Here is a 22,396-nt window from a genome sequence, read left to right as displayed (position 1 = left end):
CAGTGCGTTAAATTTAAAAATAGACTACAAAAATGCATGTAAATCTGATTCCAATTTTATTTAATATATGTGGTAGGTAAAAAGTAAAAGAAAGATATTCAGAAAAATGTGAATGGCTGTTCCCTCTGGGTAGTTATCTTTGGTCATGGATCACTTAAATTTTTCTATTTCTCTACAACGAATTATTTGTATGACAGAAACTGAATTACTTTGCAGATGAGTTCCATCTAAAACCAGGAGCATCAGGAACCCCAAGTGACATCCTGGTTGGTCTTGCAGCCACAGTCAGTTCAGCAAGCAGCAGAGAAGCGAGAGGGACCTCGCCAGAGCACAGCTCCTCTGTGGACGCTGACCCCAGTGAGCACGTCATCGTGCGAGAGTAATAAAAAATGTTACAAAACACTCTACAGAAGTGAAAATGCAGGGGTGCCTGGCTGGCTCAGTTGGAAGAGTGTGCAACTCTTGACATTGGTATTGTGAGTTTGAGCTCCACGTTGTGGGTAGAAATTACTAAAAAAAAAAAAAAAAAAAAATACACTTAAAAAATACAAGAAGTAAAAAAGCAGAATGCTCTCTTTGAAAAAAGAGAAAATTATAAGTCTACAATTAGTTTTCTGGAGAATCTTGGTTTCTTTCTGGATCTGGAAGTGACCATTGACACTGATAATGAACCGTGGGGCTGGTGTGCTCTAGAAATGCTCCACAGGAAGACACTCCAAGTTGGCTGTGAAAACAACATTGGACCTTCTTGGTACAGAGAAGAGGGTTTTTGAATCTTGTTCAGTGATGGATGGGTGGGTGGGTGAATGAAGAACGAACGAACGAACGAACGAACGAAGGACAGGGCCAGGAGAAAAGGGCACAAAGGTTGGAATCAGGTGGGGAGGGTACACGTTCCAGAACATACCAACTCTTCTTAAAGCCACAGGCCCTGGTCCTGCCCAGAATCACCTGAGACCCCTGCCAACAATACCCTGTAAGCCAAGTCTGCGGCTCGGTGCCGAGGCCCCTGGAGGCTGTAGCAGCAGGAAGGAGGGACAAGTCCCTCCTGTCAAGCCGGTGGCAGGAGGATGGAACTGGAGGGTAAGAGAGGGTAAGAGTCCTCCACAGAGGAGGAGGGGACAGCTCGACAGGAGGGGAGAGAGGCACACGGTCTGGGGAGCATTGTGTGGAGGAAGGGAACGTATGACAGGAGAACCGGCTGGCAGAACCGTCCTGCATGACCTGGGCAGGGCCAGAGTGGGCACATCTCACAACCACAAAGTCTATGCTAGGAACACACCCTCGAGAAACCCACACGCGTCCCCACGACAACATATACAACCTCAGTGTTCCCAACAGAACAAGACTGAATTCTAGTGCATCCAGAAAACACTGCGCTGAGCCCAGGGCAACAGGGACTAGCAGGGCAGCCGAGGGAAGGCCTGCACTGGAGGACTTCGGGCCTTTCTGGCCTCTGGGAACTGCCCTCAACTGCAACCCACATGGCCCCAGTGGGAGGAGACATGGACCAGGTCATCCCACAGTTCCGGATGGGTCACCTGATCAAAGCTGTCCCCAGACCTGGAACAAGGCACTTCTATACGCCGTCAAGAGGCCTAGGGTTGAGATTTAAAACTTGGTCCTAACTTGCCCTGTGTGGTGATTTTTTTTCTTTTTTAAAGGCTGCCCCTTGCAGGGACTAACCAATTCATTAAAAAAAAAATTTTTTTTAACGTTTATTTATTTTTGAGAGAGAGACAGAACACGAGCAGGGGAGGGGCAGACGGAGAGGGAGACACAGAATCTGAAGCAGTTCCAGGCTCGTAGCTGTCAGGACAGAGCCCGACGTGGGGCTCGAACTTACAAACTGAGATCACGACTTGAGCTGAAGTCCGACACTCAACTGACTGAGGCCCCAGGTGCCCCTGTGTGGTGATTCTTTAGGGACAGAGAGAAAGAAGCTGGCCGAGGAAAGGGGGACCAAGAATGCTGGGCAAGGGGGCCCCAAAGAAGAGCTCATCAGGCAAGCATCACCCTCAAGTGGGTCACCTACTTGTGGGGAGGTGGGCCAAGAATGCAGGCATCTGAAATTTTGGGGAAGAGGTGAAAAGAACTGAAGGGAGCCATGGGTCAAAGGCCAAGTCAGTAAATTAGGTATATGTTCAGCTCCTCAGCCTTCTAGGAACAAGCCAAAGCAGAACCATTCGGGATGAGAAATGAGAGTATCACTGGGGTAAGACGAGAGCACGGGGCAGGGTGGCGCTCCTGGGTGGCTCAGTCAGTTTAAGCGTCTGACTTCTGCTCAGGGCATGATCTCATGGTTCGTGAGTTCGAGATTCTGCTTCGGATTCTGTCTTGCTGTCTCTCTCTCTCTCTCTCTCTCTCTCTCTCTCTCTCTTTCTGCCCCTCCACTGCTTGCACCGTTTCTGTCTCTCAAAAAATGAATAAAAACGTTTAAAAAATTAAAAAAAAAAAAGAGAGAGAGCACAAGGTTTCTGGAGACAGCACGGGGGTGGTCACGAGAGCAGGCTCCCAGCTGGAGAGGTTAGCTGCTACCTGTGTCACCTGGGGGCTCATTCCGTCTCATTCCCATATCCTGCTGGGGCTGCTGATGATAGGAGATAAAACTGCCAACTACCAGAACTGAGGTGCCCAAGAAGTGGCATTCCACGTCCAGGTGACCCTCCGCCAAGACACTGAGAGATCTCGGTCACTCTCTGTTACGTAACCATGGTGATGGGACTCTCACCGGTACAAAGATCAGGAGGACAACAGTTCCCTTTTCTTTTCCATTTGCTGGTCTAGCTTCTCCTCCGTCGACATCACATCCAACAGACTGTGTATGCCGACCTCGAGCTGTGTGCACGCACGCGCATTAGGGTTGGCGGGGGGAGCCGGCACCAGCAGCTTTGATGACATGTCTCAGTCACTGAGGATAAAAACATCCACATCTCTGCCCTGTACCACCTGGCCATATTCCTGGGCATCATGGTCAAAGAAACAGATCAGCTTTCTCAGACAAAATAACAGGGTTCTGAGGCTAGGACAGAGTCCTATAATAGCTGTATACACTCGAAATACATAAGAGCTTTTGTATAAAGCCTATATTATCTCCAAATTCAGATGCTGAATTACTGACTTTTTCTTCTGAGATCAGACCAAAATAAGTTCTAAGGAGGTTTATTTGCCATATTTAGGATGTTCATGTGGGAGCAATGACAAACATCTGGCTACGATACTTTCTGGAATTTTGACTATTTCTTCCTGGCCAGAAGGAAAACATTAACTTTTTACTGGAATAGCAACTAGCACGGAACTTCAGGACTGAGACACTGTCCTCCAACTTGTCACATATTTAAACTAAAGCTTTTCCAATTTTTTAAAAAAGTAAGCCTCCTCCCAAAATTCTGAGTATGATAAAGAAAAGGGGAATGTGAGCAAACAGATTAACAATAATCAAGAAACCTCATATTCATTAGAACTTGCTCCCCAGTTGCCAGCAAAGGCACAGAACATTCACTTCTGTGGGTGAGGTCTCACACACCCAAACTACACCCCAGATTGTTCTTTTAATCACTAAGTATCACCTTTTCCACACTATTAGCTTCCAGATAACAGAAAAGCTAAAATTCACATCAGTTCCTAAACCTGGTGGTGAATTATCAATTAGAAGAATATCTGTTTTAGAAATCTTGCCCTGAAGTCTAGCAGAAGGCCTCTCCCTCTAGCGCACCAACACTCAGACACTTTCCACGCTTAACGTGGTGTGGAGCTGAAAGCATTTCTACTCTGTGACTTTGCACACAGGACAAGACAAGCTGACACATGGCTTCCAGATGGTTTCTTTTATGGCTCAGAAAAAAAAAAGACCTTCTAGAGCTGAGGCCAGATTTCTGTTTTCAAAACCACAAAATTCATTTAACTCACTGAAAATAAATCAAGACTTTACTAGATCAAAAAACCGGCCACTGACTGACCTTCGCATAGCTAAAACCCCCATCAATAGATGTCAAATGTCACTTAAAATGAGACATGACGGAAGCCTAGGCAGATGGCTCCCCAGACTCCGTTGTGCAGGCTGCTCTCCTTTCCCGGAACCACTAGATAAGTGCCTTCTGTACAGAAAGTATCTTATCTTCATTAGTCATCAGAAGAAAGAGCCACAAAGTGTTATCTCACCTCCTATCTTACAAAGTCCTGGTAAGTATACGTTGCGGGCAGCAAACGATTTATATGGACAAGGGTAATCAAAGTAGTGGTTCCTTATAAATGAATTAAGTGAGAGAAATAACTGATTTAAAAATACAGTGTATCAGTCCTTAGTTCTTTAAATTTACAAGACAACTCTAAACGGAACTTTAAAATGTTTTACAGATCTTCCAAGTCAGCGTCCACTCTTCGCCAGCTTCATCTCAGGGACACTGTGGCCAGCCTTCAGCTGTGCTTTCTTGGTGGTCCTCACAACCTTGCAATGTAGAAACATTCATTCCGGGGGCACCTGGGTGGCTCAGTCGGTTGAACGTCTGACTTTTGATTTTGGCTCGGGTCATGATTTCGTGGTTCACAGTCCCTGGGATCAAGCCCCCATGCCGGGCTCTGCACTAATAGCTTGGAGCCTGCTTGGGATTCTCTCTCTCTCTCTCTCTCTCTCTCTCTCTCTCTCTCTCTCCTGCTCACGTGTGCATGCTCTCTCTCTCTCAAAATAAACAAACTTTAAAAACAAACAAACAAAATGTTCATTCCATATGTGTACCAGGGCTCTGCAAGAGGGTTAACTTCGTAAGTACCCAAAACCTACCCAAGGAACCACTCTGGAGATAACTGTTTACTGGTACAGTTCTCATGTTTTTGGCTCAAAACTTTCCCTTCTTTAACCATTAAAAATAACCATTAAAAATAAACTTGTAGAATTTCACCTCAAACCATAATGAGCTACCACCTAACACCCCCCAGGATGACTAGAACTCGGAGACCAGGTAATACAGGTGCAGGGGGGGACACGGACAGACTGGAGGCCCACACACTGCTGGTGGGTGAGCCCCAGACCCAGCCAGCCACTCTGGAAAATGGTGTGGCAGTTCCTCTAATGGTTACCATGTGACCCAGCAATTCCACTCCTGGGTACACACTCAAGAGAAACACACACGTCCACACAAAACCCTGCACATGAATATTCACAGCAGTACGATTCCTAACAGCTAAAAGGTGGAGTGTCCGTCAGCTGCCGAATGATAAACAAAATGTGGTCTATCCATACACAGCATTATTCGGGCACAGAAAAGAAAGCAGTGCTGACACATTCTACACACGTACAAACCTCTGAAACGTGATGCTCGGGAAAAGAAGCCAGTCACAAAAGAACACACGTAGTCCCACTCACAGGAAATGTCCAGAACAGTGCGGTCTATGGAGGAGGGGCGCAGACTACTGTCCGCTTACAGCTGAAGCGAGAGGAGACGAGGGCAGCGAAGTGGCAGCTAAAAGCTGTGAGGTTTCTTCCTGAGGCGGCGAAGATGTTTTCAAATTGACCGCTGCAGCTGCCCGTCTGGGAACACACTAAGCCTCGTGGAAGCGCACACTTCAAATGGGTGACTTGTGTGGGACGTGAACTTTACTTCAACGAGGCTGTTGAAGACTTTACCATCGACGCCACTAAAACCTGTCTGGACAAGAGCAGACCCTGGTTCTGGCTGTAAGCCCTCTGGACTCGCGGGCAACAAGCACTGGACAAGCTCACGTGATCCAGCCCTAGAAGGGGCCGGAACAAAGTTTCCCCACACCCAGCGAGCCCCCCAGCTCCTCCTTGGCAGTCGGAGTGCTGGAAACATGGGCTGTCACTGCGGCGGTCAACACAGCGATGCGACACGCAGTGCGTCCGCACACCCAGGGACAGCGGAGAAAGAGATACAACTGGGGGCCTGCAGAGCTCACCTTTCTTAAGAAACTGTAACGAGGATGGCCAATGCCATCTTACTTACTAAGACAGACACGAAACAGCACACACTGCTCGGGAAGAGACGTGAACCCCAACAGGGAGGTCTTCGGGCTGAGCTACTCTGTATTTTCACTGAACAACATAGAAGCATTTCGAAAATAACTAAAAGTCAAAATTTTCCCTAAATTAAAAAGGTCCCTTCAATGTCAACTAGGGATTCTACACAATGCCAGTGATTCAAACTCCCTGTGTGCAGGAGCCAGTGGCCGTGCCCCCCCCCCCCCCCCAAACAAACACACACGCACTCGAATCTGAGGTCAGAAAACTCTGCTCTAGGGGAGAATTCAGGACACTCTTGAAGAAAGGATGTTAACCCAATCTATGTTTTGATTTCCTTCATTCAACACGTATTTACCGAGCCAGCACGGTGCCACACCAATATCTCGGCAGAGCCTCAGACAAAACTTTGTCTCTGGGACTTGCCTTCCAGGAGGAGAGAGACCTCAGACAAGCTCTGGGGCAGGGGGTGGCTTCACTAAGACCTTCCTTCTGTGCTGCCAACAAAGACCCAGCCGGGGGTATCTGTGCACTGTGGGCCTGCTGCCCATACCACGAGTGTGCGCCATCCCAGACAACAACCTGTGTCTCTTAGCTCAGATATAAAGGGCAGAGGGTGGAGGAGCGAGTGTCACCTGCAGGACCCTGAGACCTGAGCTCTACTGCCACCCGCTTGTCCCCCTGACCTTCATCCCCCATTCTTCCCAAAGCTCTTCCTTCCCCCTCATCTCCTCATTCAGGCACAAGACCCAACAGGTAAAGCATCCCGTGGAGGAAACTCAAACTTCCCCCAAGCAGTAACGACAGTCTGGGCGAAGAGCTCTGGGGGCCCAGACCACCCAGACCACCCAGACCAGTGTGAGCTCAACCCCCGGCTCACGCCTGCGCAGACGGACCACGGAGTGACCCACGGAGCCGCCGACAGTTACCCTCACCTCATTATAACGTTCCATCCTCCATCCAAGGAAGAGCCCAAGCCTCATTTCTACAACACACAGCGTGTGTGTACGCGGAATGTTTCCTTAAGGCCCGTGTGTGACCGCGTGCCCGCCTCTACACGGGATGACGAGGCTCCCCTTTCTGAATATTCCATCCTAACCCTAAATGAAAGGAACCCAGCCACCCTTGCTCGAGGGTCACGGCTTTGGAAGTTATTTCCCGTGATCTCCTTCTCTGCTGCAAATAAAGTTTTCTTTGTGTGCTAACTCACCTGGTGGAATTTCTACGTGTGACTCACCAAGGAGGGAACTCACGTCAGTTTGGTGATCAGCGGTCAAGGAACAAGCAGTGGTGGATCAGTGATGGGGCCCCAGGGGCGACCAGCCTCCATCTCTGGATCTTTTACATCTTTGGAGCCATGGCTCATGGGAGACACTGGGGAGAATGGATCAGGACAAGCCTGTGTTCTTGGACCAGAATCTCACAGAGGGGTATGGGGGAAGCATGTCCCCCCAGAGAAGGCCACGTGGCTTGCTCTGGGGCAGGCCCCACAAAGCATGTCGCCGGGCAAACGAGACCAGCCCACTGATGGGAGATACTAGAACTTCACAGAGACAGTCATCTTTCCAGAGATGCATTCCTGATCCACTGGCAACAGCCGTTGTGGTATACCGAATAAAAGGGTCACAAATTCCTTGGCATTCCCGCTACAAGGTAGCTCTACTGCTCCCCACTCTTCCCTGCTTGAATCTGGGCTTGCCTGGTGGCTTGTTTTGATCAGTTAAACTTGGTAGGCGTTACAGCACATGAACCCCAAGCATGCAGGGACCTGGCAGCTTCCACTCTTGAGAACATTTCCATCACGGTGCAAATAAGGAGAAGCTAGCTCCCTGGAGGGTGGAAAGAGGTTCTAGCTGGGGTGCCAGACATGGTAGGCCCTCCAGGCCGGCCCAGACCAGAAGACCCTCCCAAGCCAACGCTCAAACATGCAGGAAACATTTGATATTTACTGTTTGAAGTTACAAGGTTTTAGAGTGGTCTGTTACTTAACAAAATCCACTGACAGGGTACCTGGAAGCTGAATACAAATGACTCAAAAAAATATACTGAATTCTAACTCCTCCTAAAAGGCATGCGTTAGTGGGTAACATCATTCAAAAAGTACTCCATCCAACTCGGGGTATGTGGCAGCAGTGTGATTCTGCAATTTCTGGTGACTCCGACAGGCTTACCAAAATATCAACCTGCAGGGAAGTGAAGATGATGATTCCATCTGATGAACAGAAGCAACTATAGGGGCCAAGGGCAGGCCTCCCCAAGATGGGCCACTGTGGCATGAACACTATTTTGAGTTAAAAGCAATAAAAACCCAGCAGATTCAGGAAAAGCTCTTCACCCCCCCCCCCCCCCCCCAACTAACTGTCTGCACCAGGAAGAGAACTATTAACAAAGACTCTTCACCTGAGACACTTATCTGCACGACAGTCAACCCCTATTCCCAGACATCTCCTCTCCCCTTCCTGTCCCAGACCCAACCCCCCTCCTGAGCTCATATAAGCATCGTGCTGCCTGTGTTAGGAATTTCCATCTCTGTGGATTCCCTATACATATGCTATTAAGTTGGATGTTTGCCGGTTGATCTGTCTCCTGTCAGTCTGATTCTTGGTCTAGCCAAACAGATCTGGAAGGGCAGAGAAAATTCTTCCTCCCCAACACAATAATCTCAACCTACTCAACTCTGACAAGTCCTAAATATGGTGAAACCTTTACAAAATGCCACTTCTGAATGCTGACGAATAAAGCAATCCAGACACTTAGCGATGGCGTGTATATCAGAGAAGGGCTATGTGTTATTTATGACTCCACAATAAATATGTGCTTTCTTCTTTTTTGGGCCTAGTTTTAGTTGATAAAGACTATTAGGCAGGATAAAAAAAGATGCTCTGAAAGTAAGCTCTGAATAGCTCAGTTCTTTGTGTTCTTTTCTCTCCTCTCCTCTCCTCCCCTCCCCTCCGTTCTTTCTTTTGAACATTCTGAGAGTGTTATAAGCCTAGACCATAGTGGGTGTGTCTATCAGAAGATGGCTAAACGGTGGAACTCTTGAGAGCACTGGCTGGAAAAGATCTGGGAGTCCAGCTAGCCCTGCACACCTTTAACCCATTTCCTGCAGGTGACTCATCAAAGAGCACCATGCGGGGCTGGGAAATGCTGCCAAAGAGAGCCCACAGCCAGCCTCTAGCTCTCCAGCATTCAAAGGTAGCCTGTTTTGGACTACCTTCCCAGCAAAGGCTGCCTCTGGCAACACGGGAGTGACCTGGGAAGCTGGACAGACAGGTCCTACCAGTTTCAATTACTACTGCCCTGATGAAATGCTACTCAATTTCCTCCTCAGGTAAGACCTTAAAAGGAGTGTTCGGGGTCCTCTGAATTCAGATACTATGAATCTATGCACTAGACGCTTACCATCAAACACTCAAGCAGGAGAGGCAAGAGAGGCTGGTGTGCCTGGGACCCCAGGCAAGAGGACTGGGGTACAGCCCTGACCTCCAGCTCTCCACCACTGACCCCCTCCCTCACTCCCTCCTCCCCTTCCCATGCAATGCGTTCTGAATTAGGCACCACCAGAGCCCCCAAGAAGTTTCCTCTAGGGTCATCACAGCCTGGCCCCCAGCTCAGTAATCTTAGTTTCTGTGTAGCATCCTGACTTCTTGACAGAAATCTCTAAGCACAAATAAGCCTCCTGCTAAAGTTTAAATTCATTCTCTTGTCCTTCCTTTTGTGACATTAAGAGCAGAAAAAACTTCTAAAGATATTACTTTAAACCATTATGAAAAAATTAGAGAAGAGAGACTATCTTTGTGCATTACATATAAAATAAATAATTTTAAATTTTTTTTTTTTCAACGTTTTTTAATTTATTTTTGGGACAGAGAGAGACAGAGCATGAACGGGGGAGGGGCAGAGAGAGAGGGAGACACAGAATCGGAAACAGGCTCCAGGCTCCGAGCCATCAGCCCAGAGCCTGACGCGGGGCTCGAACTCACGGACCGCGAGATCGTGACCTGGCTGAAGTCGGACGCTTAACCGACTGCGCCACCCAGGCGCCCCTAAAATAAATAATTTTAAAAAGCACACTCATTCTAACACCATTTAGAAAATCAGTGTTTTCTAAAGTATTATGTGGGTCTAAAAAGTATTGATTAGATACATATATACACACATACACTTATATGATACATTTACACATTTTTGCTATATTCACTTGTTTTTGCCAACATTATCAGTGCAATCTATTGTTAGGAAATTTTCAAAATAAAAACGTTATTATGTTTTCTGTATCTGTTGATACAGAAAAACAAATTGAATGTTACTGTGCACCACCACCTGTGTGCCAGGCTCTTTGCACGCGTCCTTGCCACAGCCCCTGAGAAGAGGGGACTACAATCACTGCCATGTTTCAGAGAGGAGCTGACACACAGCGGGCAGAATCTGGACGGGTCCAGTCCGTGCTCCACAGCAGTCAGCCAGCCTCTCTGAAGAACAGAAGGGCCATGTTGTATCAGAATTTCAAAGGAAAGACAGGAGAATATCACTTTTCAAATAAAAGGAGAAACTCAGAATCACTGTTTCCAAGGATCTTAGTGTTACCAACACCACCCTTGGTCAGCTTGATAAATAGGCCAAGTCTGATCAGCAAAATGGAATGTGGTTCATCATACCTGACTTTTAGAAAGTATAAGGAAATATGCCTCCAAATATCACTACTTACCTCAATGTCAAATATTTCCATGCTGTTGTCCAGCAGCTTCACTCGGAGGTGAAGGTGCTTCTCCTGTGTTCTGGCTGATGCCCGTGCTGCGGTTGCCAAGAGGTTCTGCCCAGGCTCGAGGGTGCTCACTCCCCCTGGGGTCTGGGCGCCCAAGCGTGTCCCTGGAGTCTGCAAGACTCTGTATGTTCCTTCTATCTCCCCCATTCTTCATCAGCTAAGAATGAAGAGCACTCTAAAACAAAACAAAAAACCCCAAAGAGTCATTGAAAGTCATTTAACGTTTGTTTATTTTTGAGACAATGTGAGAGACAGAGTGCAAGCAGCGGAGGGGCAGACGGAGGGAGACACAGAATCTGAAGCGGGCTCCAGGCTCCGAGCTGTCAGCCCAGAGCCTGACGTGGGGCTGGAACTCATGAACCGTGAGATCATGACCTGAGCCGAAGTCGGATGCTCAACCGACTGAGCCACTCAGGCGCCCCCGAAGTTATTTAGATATTAAAAAAAATCAGGTGCCCAGGAATTCTCTGCTCTAATTTTGCAACTTCTAGGTGTCTTAAGTTACATTAAAGCAAAGAGTTAAACAAGATTACCTTCTACTCATACATGGATCGGTGGATCACAAAATAACAAGCACTGTTCACAAAGACACTATTTCCTGGTGCTTCTGCAAGCCAGGCAACGCATCCTCTCATATAACTCACAAGACCTCATCCAACAGTGGCCTGTGCCTTCGTCTGGCCGCCTGGAGTCCCCCGGTACATCCTCTGGGCTCCAGCAGCCCAGAGAGTTGCTGTGCTGATGGTACACTGTTAAATGCCAGATGGTGCATTTCAGCAAAGAGGAGCAGGTGCCACACAGCAAGTGCAGTGCACGACGGGCACCATTCAGTAGGCCACTCCCTGTGCTGGGTGAGGACAGCCAGGTGAGGACAGCCCAGGTTTGTCTGGGCCGGGTTCAGGCTTCCCAGTTTTGTAAGTGGTGTCTTACCGGGCTGGATGGAGGCCATCAGAGTGACATGAGGGCTGTGTGCCTGATGTGAGGGGCACTGGCCCCAGGCCAGGCCGTTCCCAGCACCACTTACCTGTTCTCACGATGTTCTTGCACCCGCTGCCCGCTAAGCAGACACCAGCACACAAGCGATGCCCTCCGCCCTTTCCAGTACTCCATGGCATGCCATGGAAACTTCTCTAGCTTCAAGCTAGAAAGCTGAACAGGGTTAACCACGTCATTGTTTTTACAAAGAAAGAAGAGGCTGAGTATCAGCTAGAATCTAATAATACCAGCTTGCTTTCCTTTGTATTAATCTAGCTACTCTCTATTTATGACAAATTTACTTCTTAAATATGTGTATTTACGTTTGAAAGTCAACTTAAAGAAAAATCTTGATCAGTGAAGCACAGTATGACAAAAAACAAATTCAAGACGTTTACTCAAGAAAGAGCAGATGGGAATGCAAGCTGGTGCAGGCACTCTGGAAAACAGAATGGAGGTTCCTCAAAAAACTAAAAATAGAACTACCCTATGACCCAGCAATTACACTACTAGGCACTTATCCACAGGATACAGGTGTGCTGTTTCGAAGGGACACAGGCACCCCCATGTTTATAGCAGCACTATCGACAAGAGCCAAAGTATGGAAAGAGCCCAAATGTCCATCGATGGATGAATGGATAAAGAAGATGTGGCATATATATACAATGGAGTTCTACTCTGTAATCAAAAAGAATGAAATCTTGCCATTTGCAACTACGTGGATGGAACTGGAGGGTATTATGCTAAGTGAAATTAGTCAGAGAAAGACAAAAATCATATGGCTTCACTCATATGAAGACTTTAAGACACAGAACAGATGAACATAAGGGAAGGGAAGCAAGAATAATATAAAAACAAGGAGAGGGACAAAACAGAAGAGACTCTTAAATACGGAGAACAAACAGGGTTACTGGAGGGGTTGTGGGAGGGGGGATGGGCTCAATGGGGAAGGGGCACTAAGGAATCTACTCGTGAAATCATTGTTGCACTAGATGCTAACTAATTAGGATGTAAATTAAAAAAAATAAAAAAGTAAATTAAAAAAAAAAAGAAAGAGTGGAGATGCTGGGAAAACTACCTCACTCCCTTACCTCTGACAAGCATTCTACTAATGTGCGGTAAATTTCTTAGAGAATTAATCTAAATTTCCGGTCCATTCCCTCATGTGCCAACCTAACTGTTGGCTCCCCGGCCCTTTTATCCGTTCCATGCTTACTTTGTTATCAAGAAGAACCATTTCATGAATGTTTTGTCTCTTGAATTAAGTTTAAAAACTTCTCAGTCACCCGCTGAGCCACCTCTACCACATACTTAAACCCTCCCCAGCAAAGACAAGGTCTCCAGCCCACGTGGGCAAGAACTTCCACACATGTGTGATCTGTCGAACAAGCAGGCAAAGCACAAGAAAGCTAAAACCTCCCGGGACAGTGAACCAAGAACGGTATGAGCAAAGTGACAAGGTGGTGTCACTTCGCCAAATACACCTCCCGCCCCCACTCTTGCACAAGGACGGACTGCCCCTTGTGGACAGGCACAGGTCTGGTTCAGGTTAGCAGTTACCCACCATATTCGAATCCCCTCTCCGGGTTGTATGCACCCTGACAGCAGGAACTAAATTCTTACTGTGAATGTTTGCTAAGTATTTATTTAATTCACAGCAGTGTCATCAAGGAACATGAATCGCCTTGTCAGGCAATGCACCATACAGGCCTGAGCAGCGAAAGACAGACTATGGTCTCAAACAGAAAACACTGGAAAATCACTAATATTCATGCCACTAATATTAAATGTGGGATGAGATTCTGAGAACCAGAAGGATGAGCTTTTTCAATTTCACCGATGTGAGTAGTTAATGCAAAATTGATGGGATGTGAACAAAGAAGACACCACCTGTAAGGCGTCTCTAATGTACACACAGAGGAGAACAAGTTCTTGGTTAGTTCACAGCATTTACTGACCCTGAGGCACTGAGAGCAGGTCCTTCTGAGAAACTATGGGCCGTTTAATCCTGGGCACCAAACTGATCCTTCCCTTTTTAAGCTACTGTTCTGAAAATTTCTGTACAACCAAAACATATTTTAACAAGTCACTTATTTATTCCATTATATATTCTCATGTAGACTTTTTCTTTTTTAAATTTTTTAAATGTTTATTTATTCTTGAGAGAGAGAGAGAGGTGGGGAGAGAGAGAGAGACAGAGCAGGAACAGGAGAAGGGCAGAGCAACAGAGGGACACAGAATCTGAAGCAGGCTTCCAGGCTCTGAGCTGTCAGCACAGAGCCCAATGTGGGGCTCAAACTCACGAGCTGTGAGATTATGACCTGAGCTGAAGTCGGACGCTTAACTGATTAAGCCACCCAGGGTTTCCTGATATAGATTTTTTTCTTAATAATTTTAACGTTTATTTTATTTTTGGGACAGAGAGAGACAGAGCATGAACGGGGGAGGGGCAGAGAGAGAGGGAGACACAGAATCGGAAACAGGCTCCAGGCTCTGAGCCATCAGCCCAGAGCCTGACGCGGGGCTCGAACTCACGGACCGCGAGATCGTGACCTGGCTGAAGTCGGACGCTTAACCGACTGCGCCACCCAGGCGCCCCTTAATAATTTTAGATGGAAAAAATTTCTTCAGATTATCTTCTACTCATTATAATAAGAGAGTCCTGTCTAGACACATACTTCTAAAACAAAACAGGCAAGACTCACCCCCAGTGTGCTGAGGGGCACATCAGGGTGGGCACGCTGTAAGAAGACTGTGCAAGGAGATTCGTACTAGAAAACTCGCAGTGGTCCATCTTGGTGGGAGGGCTTCTGTCTCCAGGATAAGGTTTCAGAAGGGCCCTCTGGCATGGTCAGCATGGTTACGTCACTTGGTTAGACCATGTTCACTTTATAATCATTAAGCCATATACTCGATTTATGTGGTTTTTCTAGATCTTTATTTATATAATAAATAAATTAAAAACAGCATACTTTTAACATTATTTCATCTTTTCTAAGAACAAAAGACCACTTCTTGGTCCACAAGAGATCTGTGCAGGTCTGCATGCCTTTTGAGCAGCAAATGGACATCCTAGTTATTTTCATCTAGTCCAAAGACCTCAATGTAGCTTAAGCTAAGACTCGGGGTCATCAGACACTCTTGTTCTGGAAGGTCATTGAGGAAATGGCCCCGAAGTACCCTACTGCTTATGTTCTAAAGAAAAATACAGTTGCTATCACATAACGGTATGTGGCATAAATTACACGTTTAATATTTACTTGGCTTCAAAGTTTAAGAAATCTTAGAAAATGAGGAACTTAACAGAAAACAGGTACAGAACCCCCATGCTGCCCTCAGAGACTACCCATCTGCCCCAGAACGAACGGTGTAACCGGACCCCTGCAGAAACGCGAGGCCACTCTTTCAGTCACGTGCCCCGCCCATCGCCTCCTCCAGCTGACCGAGGGAGAAAACGAAAGGAAAAACGTATGCGCTGAATGAATCTGTTTTACATCAATTACGACCTAACAGAAATTACTTTGTTTTGCCTTGTGTGCTTCTAAATAAACATTTAAAGGGCAAGAGTATGCAAGACAGATGAGAAACACAGCAAGGCCACGTGAGCGGTTCTTCGGTCCTGGGAGCCCTAAATGTTAGATGTTAGCCCCTGCTCACTTCTCCTGCTTCCAGAGAGCCTCCCAGAAATCCAGAGGGAAGCAGTGGTGTGAAGAACCAAGGCCCTACACGGGCTCCAGATTTTGTCATCCTCCTCCATGAATGAAATGCTCTGCAGATTTCATTCCTAAAAATATTTCTGGTAGCTGGACACAATTTCCACTACTGACATTTAGCACTACCTACTAGAAAACTCCGTTCCTACCTACATATTTTCATTTAATAAAAAAATTTTTTAATGTTTTTTTAATTTATTTTTGAGAGAGAGAGAGAGAGAGAGAGAGAGAGAGAGAACGCGCGCGCATGAGTAGGGGAGGGGCAGAGAGAGATGGAAACACAGAATCCAAAGCAGGCTCCAGGCTCTGAGTTGTCAGCACAGAGCCCGACGTGGGGCTCAAACTCACAAATTGTGAGATCATGACCTGAGCTGAAGTCGGCTGCTTAACTGAGTCACCCAGGCACCCCTAAAATTTTTTTAATTTTCATTTTGAGAGAGACAGAGAGACAACAAGCGAGTGGGAGATGGGGGAGCGAGAGAGAGAGAGAGAGAGAGAATTCCGAGAAAAACTTTAAAAACCACCTTGTGGGGCGCCTGGGTGGCGCAGTCGGTTAAGCGTCCGACTTCAGCCAGGTCACGATCTCGCGGTCCGTGAGTTCGAGCCCCACGTCGGGCTCTGGGCTGACAGCTCAGAGCCTGGAGCCTGCTTCCAATTCTGTGTCTCCCTCTCTCTCTCTGCCCCTCCCCCGTTCATGCTCTGTCTCTCTCTGTCCCAAAAATAAATAAACGTTGAAAAAAAAATTAAAAAAAAACCAAACCACCTTGTGATATATTTCTATCTCAAAGTTGGAAAAATTCAGCTCAAAAGTCTGTCCATTTGGGCGCCTGAGTGGCTTAGTCAGTTAAGTGTCCAACTGATCAGATCTCATAGCTCGTGAGATTGAGCCCTGCATCCGGCTCTGTGTTGACAGCGTGGAGCCTGCTTGGGATTCTCTGTCTCTTTCTGTGCCCCTCCCCCACTTGTGCCCTCTCTTCCTCAAAATAAACAAAAAGTCTATCCAAGCTTTGGGTGATGACATGTCAATGCGGGTTGTAGCAGATGTGCTACTCTGTGTGTTTGTGTGTGTGTGGGAGGGCTGATGGTGGGAAAGGCGTAAGAGGGACAGGGCATTTGGATATCTCTGTACCTGCAACTTGACTTTGATGTGAACTCAACACTGCTCTAAAACATAAAGCCTATTAAAAAAAAAAAAAAAAAGTCTGCCACAGAACATATAACTCAGAAATGACTGGGCCAGGACCTAAGCCCGGCCTGGACCTGGCCACTAAGCCGCCTTGCTGTCTACTGGAAAATGAGCACATGGCTCCCCAGACAAAAGCACCCACTGGTCATGGTCCACAATAAAGGGAATTGCTTAAAAATTCTGTTACGCAAAAGATCTCCTTGGTTGCCTCTTCCACCCTCCTTGGTTGCCTCTTTCAGGAGGATCATAAAACCTAAGTGTATACTGACCAATTAAGGAAGCAGAACATGGCACTCACTTCGACGACATCTTTCTAACACACCTAGAGCATACGACAGTGCTGGCAAGAACGCTCGCTGCTGACAATGTTCAGATGGAGTCCTCACCTGGCTCCTGGGCCCTGGACTACATCACCTCTTCACTACAGCACAGCAAGAGGTAGGCCCTTTTATTCCCTAATAAGCATGACTAGTATTTTTTAGAACAAGCAACTAAACAATTCAATCGGTATAAGGAATCAGAGAGAAAAATGTCAGAACATGCACCGTAAGGCAACGCCTCAAAGAGCTGACAAGAAACAGCTGGCCAGATGGAGGGCAGGCAGGGCATCTGCATGCATGGGCACGTGTACTGGTGGCACAAACACACCCACCTCCTCCAATCAAAAGGTTGATTCTCAACCCTTTTTTCCTTTGGTATGAAGCTGCCCAATTTAACACCAAAATCTTCACGGACAAAAGCAAGGTCTTTATGGTTCTCTAGCATGAACAAGAGAGTTGGAATAGAAACATGTGCATTTGCTTGTCTTCAAACAACAATGGAAGGACAAACCCAAACGTACTGACAGTGGCTGCCCATGGGATGGAATGCACCGGGAATACAGCACTGGAAACCTCTTCTTCCAGTGCACAAGGTTTCCATGGGTTGACTTGGGAACCTCCCGAATGTTTTACATACTTAGCAAAATGAAATCAGTGTTTTAGAAAAGCCCCAAAACTCAAAAATGAAATAAATGATCCTCACTGTACATTCAGACAGCTGCTAAACTACAAAAGGAATTACTTCAAGTGACTTTCAAACTCAGTAACCTCATTACCCATCACTAGTGAAATACATCCTAAAGATTAAAGACTACGAGTAAAACCACAATGTGGCATATTCTACAAGAAAAACAATCTCATTTCTTCAATAAATGGCAAAGAAAAAAAACAAGCAAGCAAGCAAGCAGGCAGGCAAGCAAGCAAGCAACGGGGTGGGAGGAAGGTGATAGACACTGTTAAAAGATATTATCTGTCAAATGCTCCCCATGGACCTTATTTGAATCCTGAATCAAGTATTTGTGGAACAATCAGGGAAATTTGAGCACTTCCTTCAAATTAGGTGATTTAACAAGTACCACTAATTTCCTAGATGTTTTAATGGTATTGTGTATATACGAAGGTGGAAGACACCTTATCTCTTAGAGATACATAACTATTTTTGGATAGTGGAATAATACCTAGGAATTACATTAAAATAATCCACTGAGGTGGGGGTCAAGAAGATAATAGTCCCTCCCCCCCAAAAAACCCCCAAATTATTGCCCATATGTTAATCATTGGAGCTGTTTTTGATATATGCACTTTTGTGGATGTTTGGAATTTTCTACGAGTTAAAAAAAAAAGAACAAATGAAAGAACAAACAACAGATCTGGCGACAATTTTCAGCGTACATTAAGGATCCAGAAAACCGCTGGAACAGTTCACAGGTGAGAGGGCGAGTGTGTGTACACCATGAAATGCTGGCCCAGCCTCTTAGTTTCCATAGGAAACAGCAGCCTGAGAATGGAGCCGCTTGCTGAAGGCCACAGATCCAACCTGTGTAGACAGGACTAAGGCCCAGTGTCCTGACTCCCAGTCCAATACAATATAATGCAAATTCTTCAAGTTTAAAGGACAAAACAATTTGACTTTAAAAATTGTACATCCAGGGGCGCTTGGGTGGCTCAGTCAGTTGAGTATCCAACTCTTGATTGGCTCAGGTTGTGATCTCATGGTTTGTGGATTCGAGCCCTGCCTTGGACTCTGCACTGAGCACGGAGCCTGCTTGGGATTTCCCCTCTCTCTCAAAATAAATAAATAAACGTTTAAAATATTGCACATCTATGCATCATACGTTCACTGTCATTTGTTAACTCTGTAACTCCATTTTACGTCAGTTATTGTATTTTCAGTTCTAAAATTCCTACTTGTTTTTCCTTTACATCTTTTTTTTTAAGTTCACTTTCTACCTTTCCATTTGTTTCAAGAATACCCTTGCTTCTCAGGACATTTTAGTAACAGTTGTTTTCAAGTGCGTTTCAGCTTTTTATCGCAGCCTTTAACAGTTGAGCATCTTAAATAAGAGCCTTTTATTGTGTCAGTCTCTGTGGATCTGAAGTCTGGGTACAATGTACACCCGCAGAGCACTCTGCTGAGGGTCTCACAAGGTCTGCACAAGGGGACAGCTGGTGTGGGGTCTGAGACGGAAGAATGCATTTCCAGGCCCGCTCAGCTGTCTGGGTAGAGAACTGAGACCCCTGTCCTTGCTGGCACTGAGCTGCTGTACCATGGCATATTCCTAGAAGTAACATCAGGAGGTGAAGGTCACGGGAGCTAAAATTCTGCCAAAGTCTCTGTCGGAGACCTGCAACATTCGTATCACCTTGGTTTGTGCCTGTCTTGTGTCTTCTGAGGGGATATTTTCCCGATTCTGTGTATGCTATGTAATTTTGGATAGGATTGTGGACTTTTGGAGCCCCGGATTGTGGCCATTTTTAATACTGTGTGGACTTGGGGTATTTCTGCTTTAGTAGACACAGGTATGCTTGGGATCAGGCCGCAGGCTGTGGTCTCAGCGTCAGTTCCATGTTCAGAGGCTCCATCCTCCTTGTGTACCATCATCCAGAGGCCAGCTTGGTTCCCAGGCCGTGGCCTACCTCTTAGTTGAGTTCCCAAAGCCTCTGGCAAGTTCTTCGGGGTCAGACTCATACGTGCCCAGCTCAGCGTTGAGGCCATAAGTTCAAAGCAATTTCAGGGGTCACTTTCTTGAACTCTTCCCTCTCCCAAGTCTCCCTGGTATACTTTCCAGCTGCCTGGAGCTCCCCTTCTCAGTCCTTCAGCCAGAAACCTGGAGCTTTAGTTACTGGCTCCGCTGTGCACTTCCTGTGCCTGCACCCTTGCCTGGGAGAAAACAGCAATGGGGGTTTCTGGACTCCCTCAGAGTTTTAGGTGTCTGCAGGTTCCAGAACCGCAGCCTGACTGGCGGACAGGGGAGAGGGGAGGAAACCAGCAGCTTTCTCCCATTCTCTCCTACAGCACTTTCTGTTTGCATCTGGTGCCCACCTCTGGGTTTCAGATACTCTGAGACCAGGCTGGGGAATCCTGGAGGAAAAATAGGAAACTCTTTACTGGTGCAGTAGTTCTTCAAATTCTGGCCTTTGTTCCCAATCCTCCTGTCACCATTGACTTGTCAGAGTCCTCAAACACCAGTTCCCTGCAGCTGTCCAGGCTTTATAGCCACAGGCAGTGGGAGAGCCAGGGTGGAGCATGCTTAGTCCATTGTCCAGGAGCCAGACTTGATATCCATGCATTTTAAAAATGGTTATGGTGGTTATCTTTGGGAGAGAAAGAAGGTTGATTTTTATTTCTTTTTCCAACGTTCTATAATTTTCAAATTGCCTCCAGTGATATGTATACATTACTTTTAAATGAGATGGCTTTTCTGCAGATTACTGCACAAGTACTACCTGCTTTAGGAGTCTTAAATGGTAGGGGTACCTATGGTATGTCACTGCTCATCTTCCAAGAGAAAGATGCAATAGCTATTATCTCTAGTCTAGGAAGTGTACTTGTTCTTCTAAAACAGTTCAGTAAAATTAAAAAAAATAATAAAATTTATTTATTTTTGGGAGGGGGGCAGAGAGAGAGAGAGAGGGAGAGAGAGAATCCCAAGCAGGCTCTGCACTGTCAGTGCAGAGCCAGATGTGGGGCTTGATCCTATGAATCATGAGATCATGACCTGAGCTGAAATCAAGAGTCGGATGGATGCTTAACTGACTGGGCCACCCAGGTGCCCCTGAAATAAAAATATCTTTAAGCACTCCCTGGAATCGATTTCTTGTTCAGGTACTGAGACTTGTTCCCCCAACATGCATCTTATCAACTACTATCAAAAGCGTTTAGGGCTTTCATTATGAAGGAGGCAAGAGTTACTAAAGCCTAGTAACTGAAACAACTTGTAAAATTCCCTAGTGTTGCTTCTTGCTTCTCAAACACACTTCCACTGGGTGCTAGAAGGTGCGCTGAGCACCCTCAACCCTCGTGCCTCTATCGTGTTATCTGGCATCAAGCACAGGGACACAACTGCCCTTGCAAAAGCCTGATACCTCTAAAGCTGTTCTGCCTCTGGTTTGGGCCCCCCCCCCCCCCACATGCACTGGCCCCTTCCAAGGTCCTAGGACAGGCCCTATGCAAAGTGTGCCTATGGTTGTAGCCTTCTGTAAAATTCACAGAGCACATTCTGATTGCAATCAACTTAGGCTGCTGCCGCTTTCCACTACAACCTTGTTCCTTTTATGTCAGGCAGCTTAGTAGGGGCTGCTGGCATTTTGGGGATGCAGCTCAGGGCACAAGGAGCTGGAGACACATTTAGCTTGGATTTGGTGGGATACGTGTATGTTTGCAATTACTTCTTGTACACTTACCACCTGCCATCTCAGTGCAGGTAGGGCTTCTGGGAACACTGGCGTCACCCACTACGCCTGCCCACCAGGGGCACATGAAACAAAGGTGCAGGGCTGGGGGCCTGAGGCCATCTGTACACATCTGATGGTGCCCAGCACTAGCGGTGCATGGGCTATGGGAAAGAAACAAGGTTTGAAATAAGGGGAGCCAGATGCTCACCTGTGGGAAAATTATCGTCACACATGTTAAACTGTAAGTAGATAAAACTGACGTTCTTGTTTGTCAGAAAAATAAATGTTAATGTAGTAGGTCTATCAACATAGCACAGATTATTTTTTTACTTTTTGAATGGAATTGTACAGAATTGAATTTATCAGAACTCCTGCTTTTCTGAGACACACACCTATAGCTGTACTAGAAACAGCAAACATATACTGTCCATAGGTGTAACCATGTTTTATGCATCCTATCGATAAATATTTTTGATCACTTGTGTGAGAGGGATCATTGAGTTCTTTCTATTCTCTATCACATGAAGAGACAATTAAAAAACACATATGCTACTTTTGAACAAATATGCCATTTAGTGATGTTATTCTCAGCTTTTTTGAATCTGTACCTTTTTCTTATTCTACATAAATACTCACTTTCCAATTAATTATTTACAACATTGTATTCGTTTTCTTAGAAAGGCTCCCTCTCCCAAATTGTATGTATAAGCTTCAGGCCACATAAAACTTGGCATCTGCCCTTGCCCCAAATGAAATGTGAAATTTGATTTATTCAAACGTATTGAGCACGTGCTCAGTATCAAGAAAATCTAAGTCTGTAAGAACATGGGAGTTTTTTTTTAAGTTTTTTATTTTTAATGTTAATTTATTTTTGAGAGAGAGACAGAGCGTGAGTGGGTGTGGGGCACAGACAGAGGAGACAGAATCCAAAGCAGGCTCCGGGCTCTTAGGTATCAGCACAGAGCCCGATGTGGGGCTCAAACTCTCAGACCTCAAGATCATGACTTAAGTTGAAGTTGGACACTCAACTGACTGAGTCCCCCAGGTGTCCCTATAAGGACATGGGAG

At 46.2% G+C, this 22,396-nt stretch overlaps 1 protein-coding gene across 5 annotated transcripts in view; it reads right to left on the bottom strand.

The window, feature by feature from the left end:
* The window catches only part of FARP2 (FERM, ARH/RhoGEF and pleckstrin domain protein 2), a 115,521-nt gene that overhangs the window by 88,852 nt on the left and 4,273 nt on the right, over positions 1-22,396 (bottom strand). For all 5 annotated transcript variants that reach the window (XM_030327895.2, XM_032594567.1, XM_030327892.1 and 2 more), the window contains exon 2: positions 10,683-10,914. In XM_030327895.2, coding sequence (XP_030183755.1) covers positions 10,683-10,886 — 204 coding nt within the window. In that variant the 5' untranslated portion in view covers positions 10,887-10,914. The remainder of the gene's footprint in view (positions 1-10,682; positions 10,915-22,396) is intronic.

Source organism: Lynx canadensis, chromosome C1 (assembly GCF_007474595.2).
Source record: "Lynx canadensis isolate LIC74 chromosome C1, mLynCan4.pri.v2, whole genome shotgun sequence".
Taxonomy (NCBI): Eukaryota; Metazoa; Chordata; class Mammalia; order Carnivora; family Felidae; genus Lynx; species Lynx canadensis.
The sequence above is the reverse complement of the archived record's forward strand: the minus strand, read 5'-3'. Positions and strand labels throughout refer to the sequence as shown.